Consider the following 19,076-nt stretch of genomic DNA (forward strand, 5'->3'; position numbering starts at 1 on the left):
GCGAGAATTAATTACTTTCTAAACTAGAACTATAGATTAAAATCCTTGAGGAATGGCTCTAAAAATATCTTCACTGCAGACACAGAAAGCATGGAATATCTCTGAGGAAGAGTTTCAAGTTGATTGTATAAATAATTAAGAAAAGACTGTTGAGGAATTCTTAATTTTTCAGATATCTTTTCTTGCTGAATCTGAAAACCAGCTCAGCAGCTTTCACAAAGCAAAAGAGCAGACTTTTGTTTTAGTATCCCATCTTCATCAAGGTTCTTTTGTCTCTTTGCATGTCTGTCTTTCTTGTCTTAGCTGCCGGTGGATTTCCAGGAGCGCATCAGTTCCCACATTGAGAAACAGAATCGGGATAGTGGAGCCACAATAGCAATGTGCCACTCCAATTACTCTGATGCCGTACCCACAGCCATAATTGCCAAGGTCCTGGAAAAGCCAGAACCAGGAAGCAGTTGCCCTGTAACGCGCTCACCCAGCCCGCAGCCACAGGATGGAGACTTTCTCACAGGAACAGGAAGCACTGATCACCTGAGCCGCCGTATTTCTTATAAATCATCTGACCTCTACTGTAGTGATACGGCTCTCTACTGCCCTGAACGATGGCAGGATACAGAGCGCAGGCAGAGCGTTGACCTCCAAGGCACCGGCCTGCTGCAGCTTCACGCTCAAAACTCCACCGACAGCAACCCAGAGGAAGAAGCCTACCACTCTGGAAGTTTCTCCCACCATGAGCCTCCATCCTCCTTTCACCACCACGATGACTTCGGCACTGGTAGCCTCCCTGCCTCCAGTTCCTACTCTAGCTTCAGTCTCGCATCGGACGAGAAGGGAGGAGTTGGTGGTGGTTGTGGACGCACTGCCAGCAGCACCTTATCCTCTTCCCATCAGGGTCTCTACATGGACTGGCGAGATGGTGGCAGTGGGGACTATGAGCGCAAAAGCATGTCCTCTTATGATAAAGACAGCCCAAGCTTCCCCAAGTCCCTTAGCATCCAGCACATGGTGACCCCCAGGAGCCCACAGAAGGGCACCTCACCATCGTACACAAGGACGGCTTCATGCTTCAGTGAACCATACCATTCTAGCACCCCACGCCTGGCTTCCTCTCACAGCATGGGGTCCACAACAGGGCTGGGCCAGGCTCGTGGAGGAGGTCTGGACAGCCGCGGTGACATCCAGGTCCCTGAGGACGACCTAAGCAGCCGCTGGAGACAGCTCAGCGTGGAAGACATCAACACATTCTCATCTTCCTATCGTAACATCCCAGGGCGTGTCTCTCCATACAGTTTCTCTGAGCGCCACTTTGCCATGGGCCCCTCCAATAAGGTCAAGGGGTCTCTCTACAGCAGCTTCCAAGAAGGAGATGGCGTCTTCCACAGCCGCGTGCTGGACCAGTGTTTTGCTGTTGGTCCTCCTTCGCCCAGCCGCAGCCAGAAGCCGAATGAGCATCGTAAGCAGGAGAAAACTTCTGTGCTGTACAGAGCCAAGGAGGACAGTCAGGACTCCGAGTGCAGTTTGTTCCTCTCAGGGAGCTCTAAAGAGAAGGAAAGCAGTGGGGGAGCAACAGCGGCGAGCAGCGTCAAGAAGGACTATGTGAATCTGAGTGCAGACAGCTCGGCTGAGTCCTTACACCAAAGCTCCCTCGAAGCCTCAAGTCTTCAACACTACCCCAGCCCCAGGCCGAGCGTCCGGCCTCGCCCAAGCTCCAGCTCCGCTCTCAGTGTCGGCCCCGCACTCCCAAAGAAGACCTCTCCAAGATACCAAAAATTTGGCAGCACGGGACTGACAAGAAAGGACAGTCTGACCAAGGCACAGCTATACGGCACACTGCTGAACTGAGCGGGGGAAAGGGAGCTTTTCATTTTATGCATGATGATGATGATGATGATGATGATGATTCCTAACTTAACTGTACTGTACTGTATGTCTCAAAAGTTCCCTGCAGCAAACACATACTTGGTGTGATGGGGTATTAACATGTTGTTGTTTTATGTATCTCTTAGCCAAGGCACGTTTCGAGCAGTCTGCAACACTTTTTCTATTGTATGTCATGATACGGTGTAGCTACCTGAGACCAGCTCTTCACTAAGTTTTTGTTTCAATTACACTGATGATAATTAGAGCCATCGGGATAAACCGAGTTCCACCCGGCTACATGAACGTTATGTGCTACTTGCTCTCTTTTTTTGGTGTTCAGTACTGTTAGTAAAACCAGCAAGAGACCATTAATTCCTGCTCTACTATATACAGTATAGATAATGGGAAAAGGCGTGTACAATGGGTGACTTAATTACACATGTTTAGGAGAAGGAAGGTTATCCATTATGTATAGTGGACCCTGCTGACTGCAAGCTGTTAAGAAGATTTATTCATCCTCTATTTTGTCTTAAACAAAATGCATGCTGTATAATGCATATAAATAAGATGAGAAAACTCATTTCCAGCTAAACTGTTTCTCATAGGGACATTATCTCTAAGTGCCCCTTGCTAAAAAGGATGTTTTATTACCAAATTGGCTAAACAAGAGATATTAAAAAGAGATATTAAAAATTATTCTGTTGCGATGTAATGTTTATAGCAAGTCAATTAAGGCCCAATCCCATTTCTCATTTTTACCCCTTCCCCTTGCTTTCAAGAGCCACCTTGCTTCTTGGAACAGTTACTAGGGGTAACGATTGAAACTTTCCCCTATGAAATGAGACAACCCTTCAGGACCCTGATACGTGATCAGTAGTCGCCGATGCTGCCATTTACATAAACAAATGCGACAAGTAATACAGCAAATATGCTGTCTTCTGCTGTGGTGATTTCTCTTGCTGGGCTATTGGCAGCTTTTCGGGGCTGTCAGGATGATCGTGATTTGTTCACATCTTAAGTTTCACATTGTCAATTGATCAAAGAAGTTATCAGTAGCGGTGATCTTTAGCAACCTGTGCTCTTTACCTGCCAGTCTACAGTGATATTAGAGAAGCGGTAACAAGAGCAGCAACCACGTCGCTGGACTTCAGTTAAATTTCTGGTGTCATGCACCACTGGGGGGGGAGGCATAGAAATGTGGTTGGAACCAACTGGTCCAGCCACTGGGTCCAGATTGTAAAGTCCTTAGTCATTAGTTCAAGGTCCACCAGTTATATATATTCAGTATCATACTTGCATTTGGCCATGTTGTCGAGCTAGTTTGCTGTCCCTGTCAAGTAGCTGTCCATTAGTTGCTGACTCTACAGCAAGAAACAGCACTTCAAAATAAAAGCTCTGTGCTGGGAATTCACTATACTTCAAAATAAAGCATGTTTTTTACAAACTTGACACGTTTGCGAGTCACTTGCGGCCCATTCAGAATGGACCCCCAAACCACTTTTGGACCACAACCCACCAGTTGGGAACCACTGGTTTGAAGGTCAGCCTTCACCTCCATCCCAGCAAGAATTGGGACACCATACGCATGAATGTGGAGCAGCAAAACGGAGGGGTAAGGGCGAGGGGTGTATTGGGATTGAGCCTTAGATTGTGCGAGTTCCTTCCATGATGCTAGATTTCCCGCTTGTTTATTGGAAATTAAAAATCCCTGATTTTGTGTGTTGGAAAAATAACCCTTGAAAAGTACAGATTCAGTAGAAATGATTAAACAGAACTGCAAGATTTTTAACTGGAATTTTTCTTATTTTTGTATTAAAATGAGGCTGAACAGTAGTTACCCTCATACCAGGACACTTGTGAAATTGCCTTAATCCTGTTCATTGGACAGAATGGTCTCCTTTACAACTGTGTACATACTGTATTATCTGCTGTATTGTTACTGTATGTATACACTACCGTTACAGCGTATGTTCTTCCTGTCAGACGTTAACACACACACACACACACACACACACACACACACGGCCAGTTTCTTGGAAAAGGATTAAGTCCGTTCTGGGGGTATTTTTCAGTGGAGTTAGTTAAAGACCATGAGGCTTAATCCCTGCCTGAAAAATCTGGCACACGTAGCCAAATTTCAACCCGCAGACAAACTCTTAAACACTGTTGGCACTAGTTGCACAAACCAAAACAAAAAGTGCTGGATGTTCTTGTTTTCAGGAGAGATTAATTGGAACATTCTCCAGGCGAGCCGGCGGTTCTGCAAGGTATGCACAAAAAGTGTACTGAGAAGGTGGCAAGAGACGACTGATTAAAGACAAAAATGTACAGTCAGTGTGTTGTTTTTAAACCAGCATGCTCAATTAGGCTATTTTAGAGAAAACACTGTGAAAATAAAGTGTATATATGCGTCCATAGGAAGTGGCAAAGACATGCTGTCCTGTTGGTGAATTCAAACAATTCTAATAAGCCCCTGCCTTATGTTAAATAAAGAGTTCCAGAGAGGTCTGTCCTGCTGCCTTGCAATCGTGCTACCATCTGCTGCTGTTACCGGAGTAGATGGGGACAAAACGACAACGTTCCAACATCTGTGCGCCCTTTGGCATGATAGATCTTGAAGGATTTCTTCCTGCCTGCGTAGCTCTATAGATCTGAGAGGAATGGTGAAAGGGATAAGCTAAATGGCGGGAACTTAGCTTTTCCCTTGGGTGGTAGCGTATAGATCTTTCTGGAAGGCCAAGCCTCTACCTCTCCCATTCCTGCAGATCTGCGAACTGGCTTTTTTAAAATGGTTTAAAAACGGCATCTCTTCTTTTTAACCTTGGCATGGTAAGAAGATGGAACAGCATCATACAGGCCATATAAAGTCTACAATCATATTCTTATTTGGTACAATGTATAGGTATCTACAAGGCTGAAAAGGTTTGGAATTAAATTTAACCTATGTACAGAAGGACTGAGAGGATATATGGTATTTTTGTGTGGACTTAATGTATAAAAAGAGATATAGATACTACGTACGCAATTGTTATTACACTATGATGACTATTTTTTATCCAGTTTCAGTTGATGTTATATTTATCGAATGTTTTGACCCTGAATGAAGAGGCTGAAGCGGTTCTGTCCTTTTCTACCTCCAGCCCTGTTCCAGGAACAACAGGCCAGCTGTCTAAGTGTCAAACATATGTGTCTGTCTGATGCATGGTTATATATTTTTGCTGTATGTTTATTTACTTAATAAAGATGGGTGTTGGGAAATGCATCATGGACATATCTTATTTCAAGAGCTTAAGAGCCTAAAAAATGTCTCGAAGGTTGACAGTGCGGGGGAGTTTTTTCTTTCAGCAAGTCCTTAACAAAGTGTATTTGTGTATATTCTAAATCCAGATTCTTTCCATCCAGATGACCTTCTTGATGCATCTGTCACAATTCCAATTGGGATTTAAGTAAAAATTCTGTCACAACTTCCTCAACTGATTTTAGACACTTCTCTCTATTTGTTACGTTGTTCAGCCATGCTTTAGCTTTATTTATCTCATCCTGAATTCCTGCCGTTGTTTTTAAGATGTGCATGATTATGGTTGACCTCCATTTCAGCCTCCTCCTTGTTGTAAAGGTTAGCTGTAGCCAGGGAGCTGAGGTTAGTTGGGGAAGTACTGCCGCAGGCACTCAGAGTTCCGCTTTTTTGGTCTTTTTTTTTTTTTGTTTTTGTAAATTTGTTATGCCTGTCTTTTGCCTTTACCAAAATCTTTATTCTTTTTAGGAGCAGTTTCTGTTTAAATTTCAAAGGCTTTTTAAATCCCATAATAGGAAGAGTTATTTGTTTATTGATTTTTTTTTAGAAATTGCCAGACTCACAGATGTGCCGGTAGCAGTGGAAATTGTAAGATCCTAAAAATACCTTTGAGATGTTGGCATGGATTTTCCCTAAAGGAAGTATTTTTGAAAGCGCATTTTCCCCCTCCTTCTAAAAAAAAAATAAATAAATAAATCACATTCACACAAGAAGTTATACATACAGTCAGGTCCATAATTATTTGGACAATGATACAGTTGTCATCATTTTGGCTCTGTACACCACCACAATGGGTTTTAAATGAAACAATGAATACCTGCTTAAAGTGCAGACTCTCAGCTTTCATTTAAGGCTTTTTTCAAAAATGTAGTATGAACCGTGTAGGAATGACAAGCATTTCCTTCAGCAAGAGAAACGCATGCTCAATTGGATTCAGGTCAGATGATATGACTTGGCCGTTGCAGAACATTCCACTTCTTTGCCTTAAAAATGTCTTTGGTTGCTTTTGCAATATGCTTCAGGTCAATGTCCATCTGCACTGTGAAGCATCGTCCAATGAGTTTTGAAGCATTTGGTTGAATCTGAGCAGATAATGTAGCTCCAAAAACTTCAGCTTTCATCCTGCTGCTCTTGTAAGCAAGACAAGACTTCACTAGAATAAATACATATCACAAGATGCAAACCATTAGTTAGCCTTAAAAATGGAAGGCCAGATTAGAGTTTGTCAAAAACCATCTAAAAAGCCTGTACAGTTGTGGAACAGCATACTATGGACAGATAAAACAAAGATCAACTACCAGAATGATGGGAAGACAAGAGAAGGAAGAAGGGAAGGAACTGCTCATGATCCAAAGCACACCACCTCATCAGTGAAGCATGGTGGAGGTACTGTTATGTCATGGCCATGTATGGCTGCCAGTGGAACTGGTTCTCTTGTATTTATTGATGATGTGACTGCTGACAAGAGCAGCAGGATGAAAGCTGAAGTGTTTGGGGCACCATTATCTGCTCAGATTCAACCAAATGCTTCAAAACTCATTAGACGATGCTTCACAGTGCAGTTGGACAATGACCTGAAGCATATTGCAAAAGCAACCAAAGACATTTTTAAGGCAAAGAAGTGGAATGTTCTGCAATGGCCAAGTCATATCATCTGACCTGAATCCAATTGAGCATGCGTTTCTCTTGCTGAAGCCAAAACTGAGGGCAAAACACCCAAAACACAAGCAGGAAGTGCAGACGGCTGCAGTAAAGGGCTGGCAGAGCATCACCAGGGAAGAAACCCAGCATCTGATGATGCCTATGTGTCCAACACTTCAGGCAGTCATTGACTGTAAAGGATTTGCAGCCAAGTATTAAAACTGACTGTTTAATTGATGATTATGTTAGTTTGTCCAAATACTTATGAGCCCTTAAAGTTGGGGGACTGTGTGAAGAAATGGTTGTAATTCCTACACGGTTCATACTACATTTTTGAAAAAAGCCTTAAATGAAAGCTGAGAGTCTGCACTTTAAGCAGGTATTCATTGTTTCATTTAAAACCCATTGTGGTGGTGTACAGAGCCAAAATGATGACAACTGTATCATTGTCCAAATAATTATGGACCTGACTGTATATATATATATATGTATATATATATATATATATATATATGTATGTAAAAAAAAATCTCCATCCAAACAAAAATGCAACAACACAATTAAAGCAGGTTGGGGGTGAGTTACTCCCCCAAGCGAGGGAGTTCAAGTATCTTGAGGTCTTGTTCACAAGTGAGGGTAGAATGGAGCGTGAGATGGATTGGCGCAGTGTCTGCAGTAATGCTGGTGCTGTGTCGGGCCGTCGTGGTGAAGAGGGAGTTGAGCGGAAAGGCAAAGCTTTCGATTTACTGGTCCATCTACGTCCCAACCCTCACCTATGGTCATGAGCTCTGGGTAGTGACCAAAAGAATGAGGTTGCGGATACAAGTAGCCGAAAATGAGATTCCTCTGAAAGGTGGCTGGGCTCAGCCTTAGAGATAGGGTAAGGAGCTTGGACATCCGGAGGGAGCCGCTGCTCCTTCACGTTAAAAAGGGGTCAGGTGAGGTGGTTCAGTGCCTCCCGTTAAAGGTGTTCCAGGCTCGTCCAACTGGTAGGAGGCCCTGGGGAAGACCCAGAACACGCTGGAGGAATTACATATCTCATCTGGCCTGGGAACGTCTCGGGGTCGCCCAGGAGGAGCTGGACAGTGTAGCTGGGAAGAGGGACGTCTGTAATACTTAGGTCAGTCTGCTGGTCCTGCGACCTGGCTTTGGCTAAGTGGTTGAAAATGGATGGAGGGACAATGAAAGCGCTGCCAAGAGCATGCCAAAGCAACAGGTGGCCATACAACACTAAAGTCATGCAAAGAAGAAGATGATGATGTTGTTGGCCACTCAGAAGCCCGGGAAAAAAAACCTGTTGGCAGTCCAGCAGGTTACCTGGAGCAGTGACCTCCGTAGTGCGAAGAAGAAACAACGGTGCACACTGACGTTACAAGCCAAAAACTGTTTTCCCTGTCTACATATCAACATTGAAAATTGAGTTTCTACACATCTTCACCCTGAAAAGAGTGTTACCAAATGACCAACACAGTTTGCATGTGGACAAAAGGCCAAAACACAAAAAAAGCTACCATTACAAATATACCCTTGTTCATGTGGACAAGGCCTTAAACACCCAACGTGACAGTTTATATACTGAGCAGACACCCATTACCATAACAGTTAAAAGTTTGGTTACTTACCCATTGAACATCAAAGAGACAACACCATCTCCAACAACGTCTTCCTGAAAAGGCCCTCCAGTGTTCACCAAGGTTTTCTTAAACTTTATTTGGTCTTTTCCACCCTTTTGAGGTCGTATTGTTTCACCCTGTCTAACTGTTTTAACATTAATGATATTCTATAGCTGCTGCTAGCCTGCAAAAACACACAGGGATTACTCAAAAACAGCAGTAGTTTTCGCCACTTTGCACATACCAATTATTATTCGGCTTCACAAATTGCTTATTGGTCCTTTAAGACAACAACAATGTCAGCTGAAGTATAATTAACTGCAGTATAAACAACCACAGGGGCTACAAAAAGTACTGAGCCATTAGAATTTCCCTCGGCACCAAACAGCAAAGTGTATTTTAAGGACTGTTCTGCTAGATACTGAATAAAGATCACAAGCATCTGTCTGCACTTCACTGCTCTGTTGTTGACTGGCAGGATTTTGGAAGAACCTGGCAATGTTTTGACAGATGTCTGCGTATTTTCTTTAGTTCTCTGGTTGTCTCTCTGTGATGCTTTAAGCTGTCAGTGTGAAAATAAAATGTCATATCAGAGCAGTGAGAACAAAAAAGCATAGAGGAAAAGTGATGTGTATGCAGAATGTGAAATGAAAAACACTATTGATTAGAAAATGCCCAAAGAGATTTTTTTTTTTTTTTTGCTTTTTGTTTTGACAAAAACTTCAAGAACATGGTGATGAAGTCCCTCGCTGTTTTTGGAGTGGAAAGCTGAGCATATAAGCATTAAGGTTGTGTTTGTGTTTGTGTGCGCATCCAGACTGCTTTCCCACCACCTTCCACTGAAGATAAAACTCATAATACTTCACTCTTTGAACTGTAGAGAAACTTCCTTTTATCTCCGCTGTGTATCTCTCGCTGTTTTCAGGATGTTACAACAATATGAGACGGGCCAAATATGAAAAACATGCTTATAGTAGGATTTACACAATAGAGTCTGTTGTTCTTGTGCCAGTGCAAGTTCATATGAACGGGAATGAAGATGTGGGTGGTTGTTAAAATAACGAGAAAGCTTTGCAGGATACACAGTGTAGGAAAATGTTTTTCAAAGGCGTCAGTTGATAGTAGACTTGCTGACTTCCAGCATTTCTTTGCCAAGTTCTTATCATCTTATACCAAGAGATTATGGGAGATAAAGTCTTGAAGATGGATGTGCAAGAGCTTTCAGTTTAATACAGTCTTCTCTTGCCCCCCCCCCCCTTTTAAAAACTTCTTCATTCAGAATCTTTAGTGCCAGACCTTGATCTCACCGGCCCAGTCGCAGGTGGCCGCGGTCGCAGGCAGGACGGGATGCTGAGAAACACACAGGCAGGGCTGGCTGTGAGCGTGGAGAGTGTGCAGCATACGAGCGTTGTGGAAATCGTAGAAGTGAGCAGAGCCGGTGGAGCTTCCCGATGCCAAGATAGTTCCATCTGGAGAAAACTCACAGTGCACCGCGTATCCCTCCACCTAGGACATGAGGCTATATGTTAGTTACGATGCATAAACCTCCCACCAAGAGCCTTTTTCACGTCAGCGTAATAACCAGAGTGTGATGCAGCTGATTACAGACTTTAATGACCCTGAATGTATGCAAGGTGATAGTTTAATTTAATTCACTGGGTTAACAGACATTCTGAACTGTATGGAAGCCCATTTACACCAATATTATTATAAGAATTTCTTTTAAAATCCTGTAAGGTATTATAAAAGGAAACGTCCATAGATCTGATCATTTGCTCTATGAACTGTTTTTCAATTGAATTTCCAGAAAAAAATATACCATTTAACAAACCAATATATATTCATAGCGCAAAAGAAAGTAACATAACTAAGGTAAAATTGGCAAATTAAATCCTAAATAGTCTGCCCCACTATTGAGCAATCTTTGTATAGAAATAAATACAATCTCCTTTACTGCATTTAAACATCAACTGTATTATAATCCAAATGGCTTCCCATGCCTGTTGCTTGCAGCCAAAACTGACAAGCGTGGAAGAGCAGGATGACACAAAATGACACTAAGCATGAGATTAAAGGATATTTTCAAGTCTATATAAACGATATACTCATTCAGTTATTCCATATCAATTATTTCTCGAGATAACAAAGCTCATTTTCTCATGATATCTGGTTAATTTACGTTGATTCTTCAGAAAACAAAAGGCAAATTCTCCAGATAATGAGATCAACTGTCACTATCAATATCACAGGGTCATTATGGAGAACCTAAACAAAGTCTGCTTCTTTTGATCAAGCCTAATTTCAGCCTTCGTGATCACTGTCATGACTGTTGGGGAGGATTCATGACTGATTCATTACTCTGCCTGTGTTAAACCTTGATTGAAGTACAGTCTGACAGGTTGATCAATAGTGGATGTTCCTTGTATCTGACATTTTCGGCCTAAATCAGTTGCTGTAGTTGTCAAGTTGTCATGTATGCATGCCTGCAGGGTGCACCTGACCTCTGATAAACATTAATAAGGGCAAACAACCTTTTGTTTTCTCTTGATAACAGGTTGATTATCTCGAGATAACACAGCTTGTTTTCTTGAGATGATGAAATAATTAACTAGTGATCTCAAGATAACAAAATGCAAAAAAATAATTGGTAGTACTTTATAGTAGTGTTTACTGTATGTGTGTAAAATAGGGAAGGTTAAACAGAGACTTTACTTGAAGCTTGATAGATAACCACTGGGTGTGTCTAACCCAGAATGCTGAAGCTACATGCATCCAAGTGAGTAACATCAATTACCTCATTAAAATGCACCACTCTGCGTGGAAACTTTGGGTCCTGGCAATTCATGTAGATGCCACTTGACGAACTCCATCCACTCAAACACTGTGTCAGACCAAGCACACTTTCCTCATGGCAGTGGGACTCTCCATGTGGCAGTGGCCTCACCAGCAGGATAATGCACTGTTCTACACTGCAAACAATGCTCAGGAATGGCCCGAGGAACAAGACAAAGGGCTCAAGGCGTTGACCTGGACTCAGAATTCCCCAGATCCCAGTCTGATTGAACATCTGTGGGACATGCTGGTACCCCTCTCACAACCCACAGGACTCAAAGGATCCACTGTTTACATTCTGGTGCCAGACACCACAGGACACCCTCAGAGGTCCATGCCTTGACAGGTCAGAGCCAAGTATCAAGGTACCTCTGGGGTGCCAGCATGTCCTGCAGATGCTCCGACGATTGTGATCTGGGGACTTTTGAGGCCAGGTCGATGCCTTAAGCTCTTTGTCTCATTCCTCGGGCCATTCTTGAGCAGTTTTTGCAGTGTGGCTAGTTCAAGGTCCTGCTGGGGGGGTTGGCTCACAGCCGTCAAAGAGTGCCGCTGCCATGAGAGGGTGTACTCAGTCAGTAATGGTGTTTTGGTGGGTGGAGTGCGTCAAGTGACTTCCACATGATGCCAGAGCCCATGTTTCCCAGCAGAACATTATACTGTAAGGAGATGATTGATGTTATTCACTTCACCTACCTGGGGTTTTAATGTTTTGGCTGATAGGTGTATTTTGTCCCTTATCTCTTACGTTACATTACACAAGAAACTTATTTAATCTGTTAAAGATCAGTATGGACAGGACTCAGGAGGAATGTTTACAGTGACCAATAACTCTGTTGATATACACATGGAAACATGAGGATTCTCTGAACCTATCCTTTGTTTTTTGATCAACAAAGGCTGCAATTAAGTATTTATAATCACAATAAAGGTTGTGTGATACACTCATTTGTTGCTGGGACATTTACTCTGTTAGAAGTGTTGGCTTCAAAGTGGTATATAATACAGAAAACATGAAAAAAGTTCAGAGATGAAATGTCCTTGTGTTTTCTGCAATGTTGCATTTTATGTTTTGTTGATCTAAAATGTTGTGTTTTGCAACTCAGGGCCATCAACAAAGGAGGAAAAAAAAACAGCACTGGAATGTGAGATACCAATTTGTTTCCTGTCCATCTCTGGATTTTTCTTGGTTCAACAAACAGACACCACGGAGGCAGCTCGACATGCTTTCAGTAATATTTGCCAGCCATATTCTGCTCTGTTTGCCTCCCTCAGTGGAAATATTGTATTGTGCTTAGTGTGTTTGTTTTGGGGGAGGGTGCTGTGGAGGAAAGCATGCTATGGATCTGTGGTACATGTCAACTATGTGTTGTGCAGGTTATGATGAGCATCTCCATGTGTGTGCATAGGTTTATTCTGATGCCTTTTTGCTTTGGGTGCATGTGGGAGGTTGCTGAAGTTGTTTGTGTGCATGTACATTCTGTATTGATCAGCCCCCCCCCCCCCCCCCCCCCCACCTAGGGCCACAGTCGTTACTGACCTTGTGTCCTTCGTATCGCCGCCTCTTGTTCATTCTATAGGGCTGCTGGGAGGAGAACACTGCAATGTAGTCCCCATTAGTCTGGGCAACAAAGGACTCCTCCAGTGGGTGGAGAGCCAGGCTGGGGCACGTGTACCGCTCCTGGTGGCCAAATGAGTGGAGGGACAAAATCCGTAGGGGAAATTAATTCATCATTTGACATTTTCTTGCTGTTGCTAACCATGAAGTCAGCTGCATGTGAACTAGAGTGTCATTTAGATGTGCAGCAGGTGGACAAGTAACAGAAAAGCTTCATTCATAAAGCAATCAATCTACTATGTTTGTTTCTGAGGCCAGTTTGTGTATTATATTCTACACTGTACCTGTTATTTTGTCCATCCTACATATTAATAGTATGAAGAATTTACAAGACTTCAAAGACTTCCTGCTTTGTAAAATAAACTCGATTCAACTGCAGAAACACTGACTCAAGGACACACACAGCACAGAGGTTATTAAAAACACATTTTTAGAATAGGCGGCATTCAGTCGAGCGGCACTTCCTTCAGCACTGTCAAAATATGCCAGTTTAACATACCTAATTACAACTAGTTTCACATCAGGGAGTTAACACATTTTCAGGAATGTATTTTAATGAGAAATATAATTTCCTTTTCTGAATTGAAGCTGCTTTTAAGACTTTTAGCCAATAATTTTAACACCATAGGGAAGTTAGAACTATATTCATTCAGGGGTGAGGTTTCCTCATTCACACACTGCTTTTCTAACCTGGTAAATCTGGTTGGAGACCTTGGCTGTGGTCTGGTAGTCCCAGGCGATGAGGGTGCGGTCTGCAGAGTCTCTGCTCACGCAGTCTGAGCTTGTTATGAAGTCCACACCACCTCTCAGAAACAGGATGTCCAAGGTCTGCTGGATCCCTGCTTTGTACGCTTTCACCACCTGGAATCATGCACACACACACACACACAAGCACCCCGCCACAAACGCACACACAGATTAGCATCAAGCCCTTTAAAATTCATGGTAAAAACACAAAGAAATTCTCTTTAATCTTCAACATAACGGGAGGTGTTACTATGTGAAAAATCGCAAGTAGTTATTAATACCAAATTTAATAATAGTTAATTTAGTTAGAATCAGTGTTGAAGCCATCCCATGATGCTTTTATAGCTCTTCTAGTTTGAATACACAATAATGATCATGGCACTCATCTCAGGAGAGCAATTTACTTGACGGAGGGAAACATCCGGACTTACGCTTTTACAGCTGGTAACTTACTAAAAAAATATATATATATATATATATTTATATTTATATATATATATATATATATATATATATATATATATATATATATATATATATATACATACATAACTAATAACTTTTTTCATATTTGCTGAAACTGTAACTACAGGTGCTGGTCATATAATTAGAATATCGTGAAAAAGTTGATTTATTTCAGTAATTCCATTCAAAAAGTGAAACTTGTATAATGTATACATTCATTCCACACAGACTGATATATTTCAAGTGTTTATTTCTTTTAATTTTGATGATTATAACTGACAACTAATGAAAACCCCAAATTCAGTATCTCAGAAAATTAGAATATTGTGAAAAGGTGCAATATTGAAGACACCTGGTGCCACACTCTAATCAGCTAATTAACTCAAAACACCTGCAAAGGCCTTTAAATGGTCTCTCAGTCTAGTTCTGTAGGCTACACAATCATGGGGAAGACTGCTGACTTGACAGTTGTCCAAAAGACAACCATTGACACCTTGCACAAGGACGGCAAGACACAAAAGGTCATTGCTAAAGAGGCTGGCTGTTCACAGAGCTCTGTGTCCAAGCACATTAATAAAGAGGCGAAGGGAAGGAAAAGATGTGGTAGAAAAAAGTGTACAAGCAATAGGGATAACCGCACCCTGGAGATGATTGTGAAACAAAACCCATTCAAAAATGTGGGGGACATTCACAAAGAATGGACTGCAGCTGGAGTCAGTGCTTCAAGAACCACCACGCACCGACGTATGCAAGACATGGGTTTCAGCTGTCGCATTCCTTGTGTCAAGCCACTCTTGAACAAGAGACAGCGTCAGAAGCGTCTTGCCTGGGCTAAAGACAAAAAGGACTGGACTGCTGCTGAGTGGTCCAAAGTTATGTTCTCTGATGAAAGTAAATTTTGCATTTCCTTTGGAAATCAAGGTCCCAGAGTCTGGAGGAAGAGCGGAGAGGCACAGAATCCACGTTGCTTGAGGTCCAGTGTAAAATTTCCAGTCAGTGATGGTTTGGGGTGCCATGTCATCTGCTGGTGTTGGTCCACTGTGTTTTCTGAGGTCCAAGGTCAATGCAGCCATCTACCAGGAAGTTTTAGAGCACTTCATGCTTCCTGCTGCTGACCAACTTTATGGAGATGCAGATTTCATTTTCCAACAGGACTTGGCACCTGCACACAGTGCCAAAGCTACCAGTACCTGGTTTAAGGACCATGGTATCCCTGTTCTTGATTGGCCAGCAAACTCGCCTGACCTTAACCCCATAGAAAATCTATGGGGTATTGTGAAGAGGAAGATGCGACACGCCAGACCCAACAATGCAGAAGAGCTGAAGGCCACTATCAGAGCAACCTGGGCTCTCATACCACCTGAGCAGTGCCACAGACTGATCGACTCCATGCCACGCCGCATTGCTGCAGTAATTCAGGCAAAAGGAGCCCCAACTAAGTATCGAGTGCTGTACATGCTCATACTTTTCATGTTCATACTTTTCAGTTGGCCAACATTTCTAAAAATCCTTTTTTTGTATTGGTCTTCAGTAATATTCTAATTTTCTGAGATACTGAATTTGGGATTTTCATTAGTTGTCGGTTATAATCATCAAAATTAAAAGAAAAAAACATTTGAAATATATCAGTCTGTGTGTAATGAATGAATATAATATACAAGTTTCACTTTTTGAATGGAATTGCTGAAATAAATCAACTTTTTGATGATATTCTAATTATATGACCAGCACCTGTATATCCACACAGCACTAAATGAGACAGAAAAAAATCATACTCCTCTGCTTACTCTACTGCCTTGTAGCATTTCTAATGGCCTAACTGCACATGATCGATCGACCAACAACCAATCAGAGATTCTGTTACTGCATTGCCCATTTCTTGCCTCAAATGTTTTCATAAAAATATTTTAGTGTACTGTTTAGCTGTAAAATAAGAAAGTTGGCGACCCAGCCGCTATGTTGAAATCAGTGGACCAAAGTACCAAGCACCACCCACGAGCCGGACCAACTTTCTCATTTTACAGCTAAACAGTACACTAAAATATGTTTTGAAAACATCTGAGGCGAGAAATAGGCGATGCATTGACAGAATCTTGATTCATATTTGATCAGTACTGCCTAGTTTGACTGCAATTCACTGAGCCATTGACATGATTGACAGCTGGGATAGAGACTTCTCTGCTCTGACTGATCATTGCTGCATGGTCTGATTGTAGCAAATGCCGTTAGAGGCAGTCAGAGGGGAGGAGGGACATGTTTTTTTTGACAGTCTGTCTCATATACTTTTTCAGAATATAGTGACAGTTTCAGCAAATATGACACTTAAGGTTGCAAAGATTATTTTTAAGGTGGGAAGACAAAATGATAACAGCAGTGCAATGTGTCAGTGATCTCTGCTTTTAAATACTCAGTCCCTCCTTTTCCTCACTTTGTGATCTCATACCAAAGTATTTGTGACAGTTGATCACAGTGTTTCTGCTAATGCTGCTCTGCTGCTTTAGTACTAACCACAGAAATAGATTGAAACTAGAACAGATACTGAACTGTTTGCTGTAGTCACTTGACTAGCATAAAAGAAAATGGCAATTGTTGTTAGTTGTTATGGTGACAAGACACATCAGTGTGTCACACTCACTAGTTTGACATAGTATTACCAGAATTCGATGACCTACCAACAAAAATGTGAAGTAATTAAATCCAGCATTCCTAAATTCCTCTCAAGCATCAAGGCAATGGAGATATTGTACGAAAGACATCACTTTATGCTTTGTGCAACTCCACGGTTCGTTTGGTCATTACTGCAAAACCTTGTCTCAGTAAGTTAGCTATTAACTGCAAGTTGGTTTCTTATTATATGGGAGTTTATACGAAGTTAGCTCGCTACGCATAAAAATGTCTGTCATTCTGACCTGCTACCTTCATCCTAATGTTCATTCTGATTTTATTCTACTTCTATGGTATTAACACAGTAAGGGAAGCTGCTATCAGAGTAAGGCAGTGTCATAATAACATCTTATATATGTATGTATTCTATTTATCTGTATTTGATAACAAAAAAATCATCCAAATCCAATGTTAATGTGGCCGCTAGTTTAAGTTAAACTTTAATAAACTTACTGTAAACACTTTACTTTTGTGTAGTCGTCATCTGCTGCATCACACATTGCACTTACACACTTTCCCACTCATGCACCCACCTACATTGCTGAACTTACTGATTACAAATGCCACTGTTAAAGTTTTCCTATGATGCTACTCTTTAATTAGCTTAACCTTTCTTGTTGCTAATCTTTATATTAATAAAAAAATAACACAAGAAAAGGAAGAAGAAAAGTTCAACTACTGTAACAGTGGCATGTGTAATCAGTAAGTTCAGCAGTGTAGGTGGGTGCATGAGTGGAAAAGTGTTTAAGTGCAATGTGGTATGGCACACCAACACAAGCAGAAACATCAACCACAAACTTAATAGGTGTCTCATGTAGGAAAGGGCTCGCAACTCAGTTCCAAGAGGGTTTTTAAAAGAGCACTAGCTAACAGGGCCCAAGTGGTGCCATTTTGCTGATGACTCTCTGCCACGCCCACTTCCAGTGCCTGCAAAGAAAGCAGCCACACAAACTAAGTAACTGGCATAGAGTGTTGTCACATCCATCTGCAGTGGGAAATTATAAACTTAAAGTACTGCTGCTGTGCCACGTGTGAATTATGCACAGCCCCTCTTTCAGTTTGGAGACACATATTGATCTTACTGCTGTGTGATGGCTACAGCTACTTAATAAAGTAAAAAGCCTGTTTTACACTGCCTGTTCGAGGCAGGTATTTCACAGTGTTGTGTCGCCTTGCTGTTCTTTATAAAAGGTACGATCACGGAATGGAGGACAGAGTTGTCTCGCCTTTAAGCCTGCAGCAGAGGCAGTAACAGCGCCAAAATGACAACTGTGTAAACAGGACAGGAAGGGACCATGATCGGGACGGCTGTCATATGTGAGCCACCACAGGGAGATTTGAAAAGCAGCTGTTAGCAGTTAGCAGCTGACTCTAAGAAGAAGAACAGCAGCTGAAAGTGTCTGCATAGGCCGACGGTAAAAAAATCAGGTGTAGTCAAGTAGTCACATAGGAACAAAAGAAAATGACTGTTCAACATGCGAAGTCCATGGTATACACTGGTAGTCTGAAAAGCATCCAAGGCACTCCGATTGTGAGTAAAAATCCTTTATTAATACGTGGATGACCTAGGCGTTTCATCAGGGTGTATGTGTTTATATACCCTGATGAAGACACGACTTTACTCACATCGGATGCTTTTCAGACTGCCAATGTATACCATGGATTTCTACATTAAATAACCTGGACAGTCATTCTTTTATTCCGAAACTGTGAGAGCTGGAAACGCTGTGATACTGAAGGAGGTGGAGCTCAGCTCTGGTGAGCTCTGGCCAATTTAACCCCTGGGTTAAATACCTTCCTTTACTGGCCCCGTTTTATCAAATAAGATTTTCACAGGGTGTCTTATGTGATTATCTTTAATTTCAGAGCCACCAAGCGAACAGCTAGCAGCTCCACTCCACACTGAGACAATTTAACCCTTGACCTCTAACTGCAACTTCAGCTGCTTCTTCCTTCTGCTTCGTAACTTGAACCAAACTTTAAACTCCTGCTCTTATCAACGAGTTTTAACATAACATGGTAGAGCAATCTCATGCATCCAGTTCAACCTAATGAGTCTGTTTTAGAGAGACGTCACACTAATGGTTTAATGTTGTGCCTGCGGGTCTTGGCCCTTTCATCTAATGTGGTGATTTCACCCCAAAGCAAGATGAACACAGCCCAGAGCTAAGACAGACAGGAAGCCAGGAAGCTACAGCATTAACAACCTATTTGCTGAGGACTGTTCTACACTCACTCTGCAACTCACATTGACACCTACTGGCAGAGACAATCCCCGCTGTATTAAATCTAAAACCCTGCAGGGAAATGATTCAGTTAGCCGTGGGGAAAAATGACATGT

At 42.0% G+C, this 19,076-nt stretch overlaps 2 protein-coding genes across 6 annotated transcripts in view; one reads left to right on the forward strand and one right to left on the reverse strand.

Moving 5' to 3' along the window:
• begain (brain-enriched guanylate kinase-associated) overlaps positions 1–5,124 on the forward strand; it is a 67,759-nt gene extending 62,635 nt beyond the window's left edge. For all 3 annotated transcript variants that reach the window (XM_078175080.1, XM_033642715.2, XM_033642716.2), the window contains one exon: positions 304–5,124. In XM_078175080.1, the coding sequence (XP_078031206.1) occupies positions 304–1,845 (1,542 nt within the window). In that variant the 3' untranslated portion in view covers positions 1,846–5,124. The remainder of the gene's footprint in view (positions 1–303) is intronic.
• wdr25 (WD repeat domain 25) overlaps positions 1–19,076 on the reverse strand; it is a 65,502-nt gene that overhangs the window by 25,406 nt on the left and 21,020 nt on the right. For 2 of the 3 annotated variants that reach the window (XM_033642717.2, XM_033642718.2), the window contains exons 5-7: positions 13,550–13,720; positions 12,782–12,922; positions 9,709–9,918 (exon numbers count right to left, since the gene is read on the reverse strand). In XM_033642717.2, coding sequence (XP_033498608.1) covers positions 9,709–9,918; positions 12,782–12,922; positions 13,550–13,720 — 522 coding nt within the window. Of the gene's footprint in view, positions 1–9,280; positions 9,919–12,781; positions 12,923–13,549; positions 13,721–19,076 lie in introns of those variants that run through there. The other variant, XM_033642719.2, reaches the window with a different exon arrangement.

Source organism: Epinephelus lanceolatus, chromosome 15, assembly GCF_041903045.1.
Source record: "Epinephelus lanceolatus isolate andai-2023 chromosome 15, ASM4190304v1, whole genome shotgun sequence".
Lineage (NCBI taxonomy): Eukaryota > Metazoa > Chordata > Actinopteri > Perciformes > Serranidae > Epinephelus > Epinephelus lanceolatus.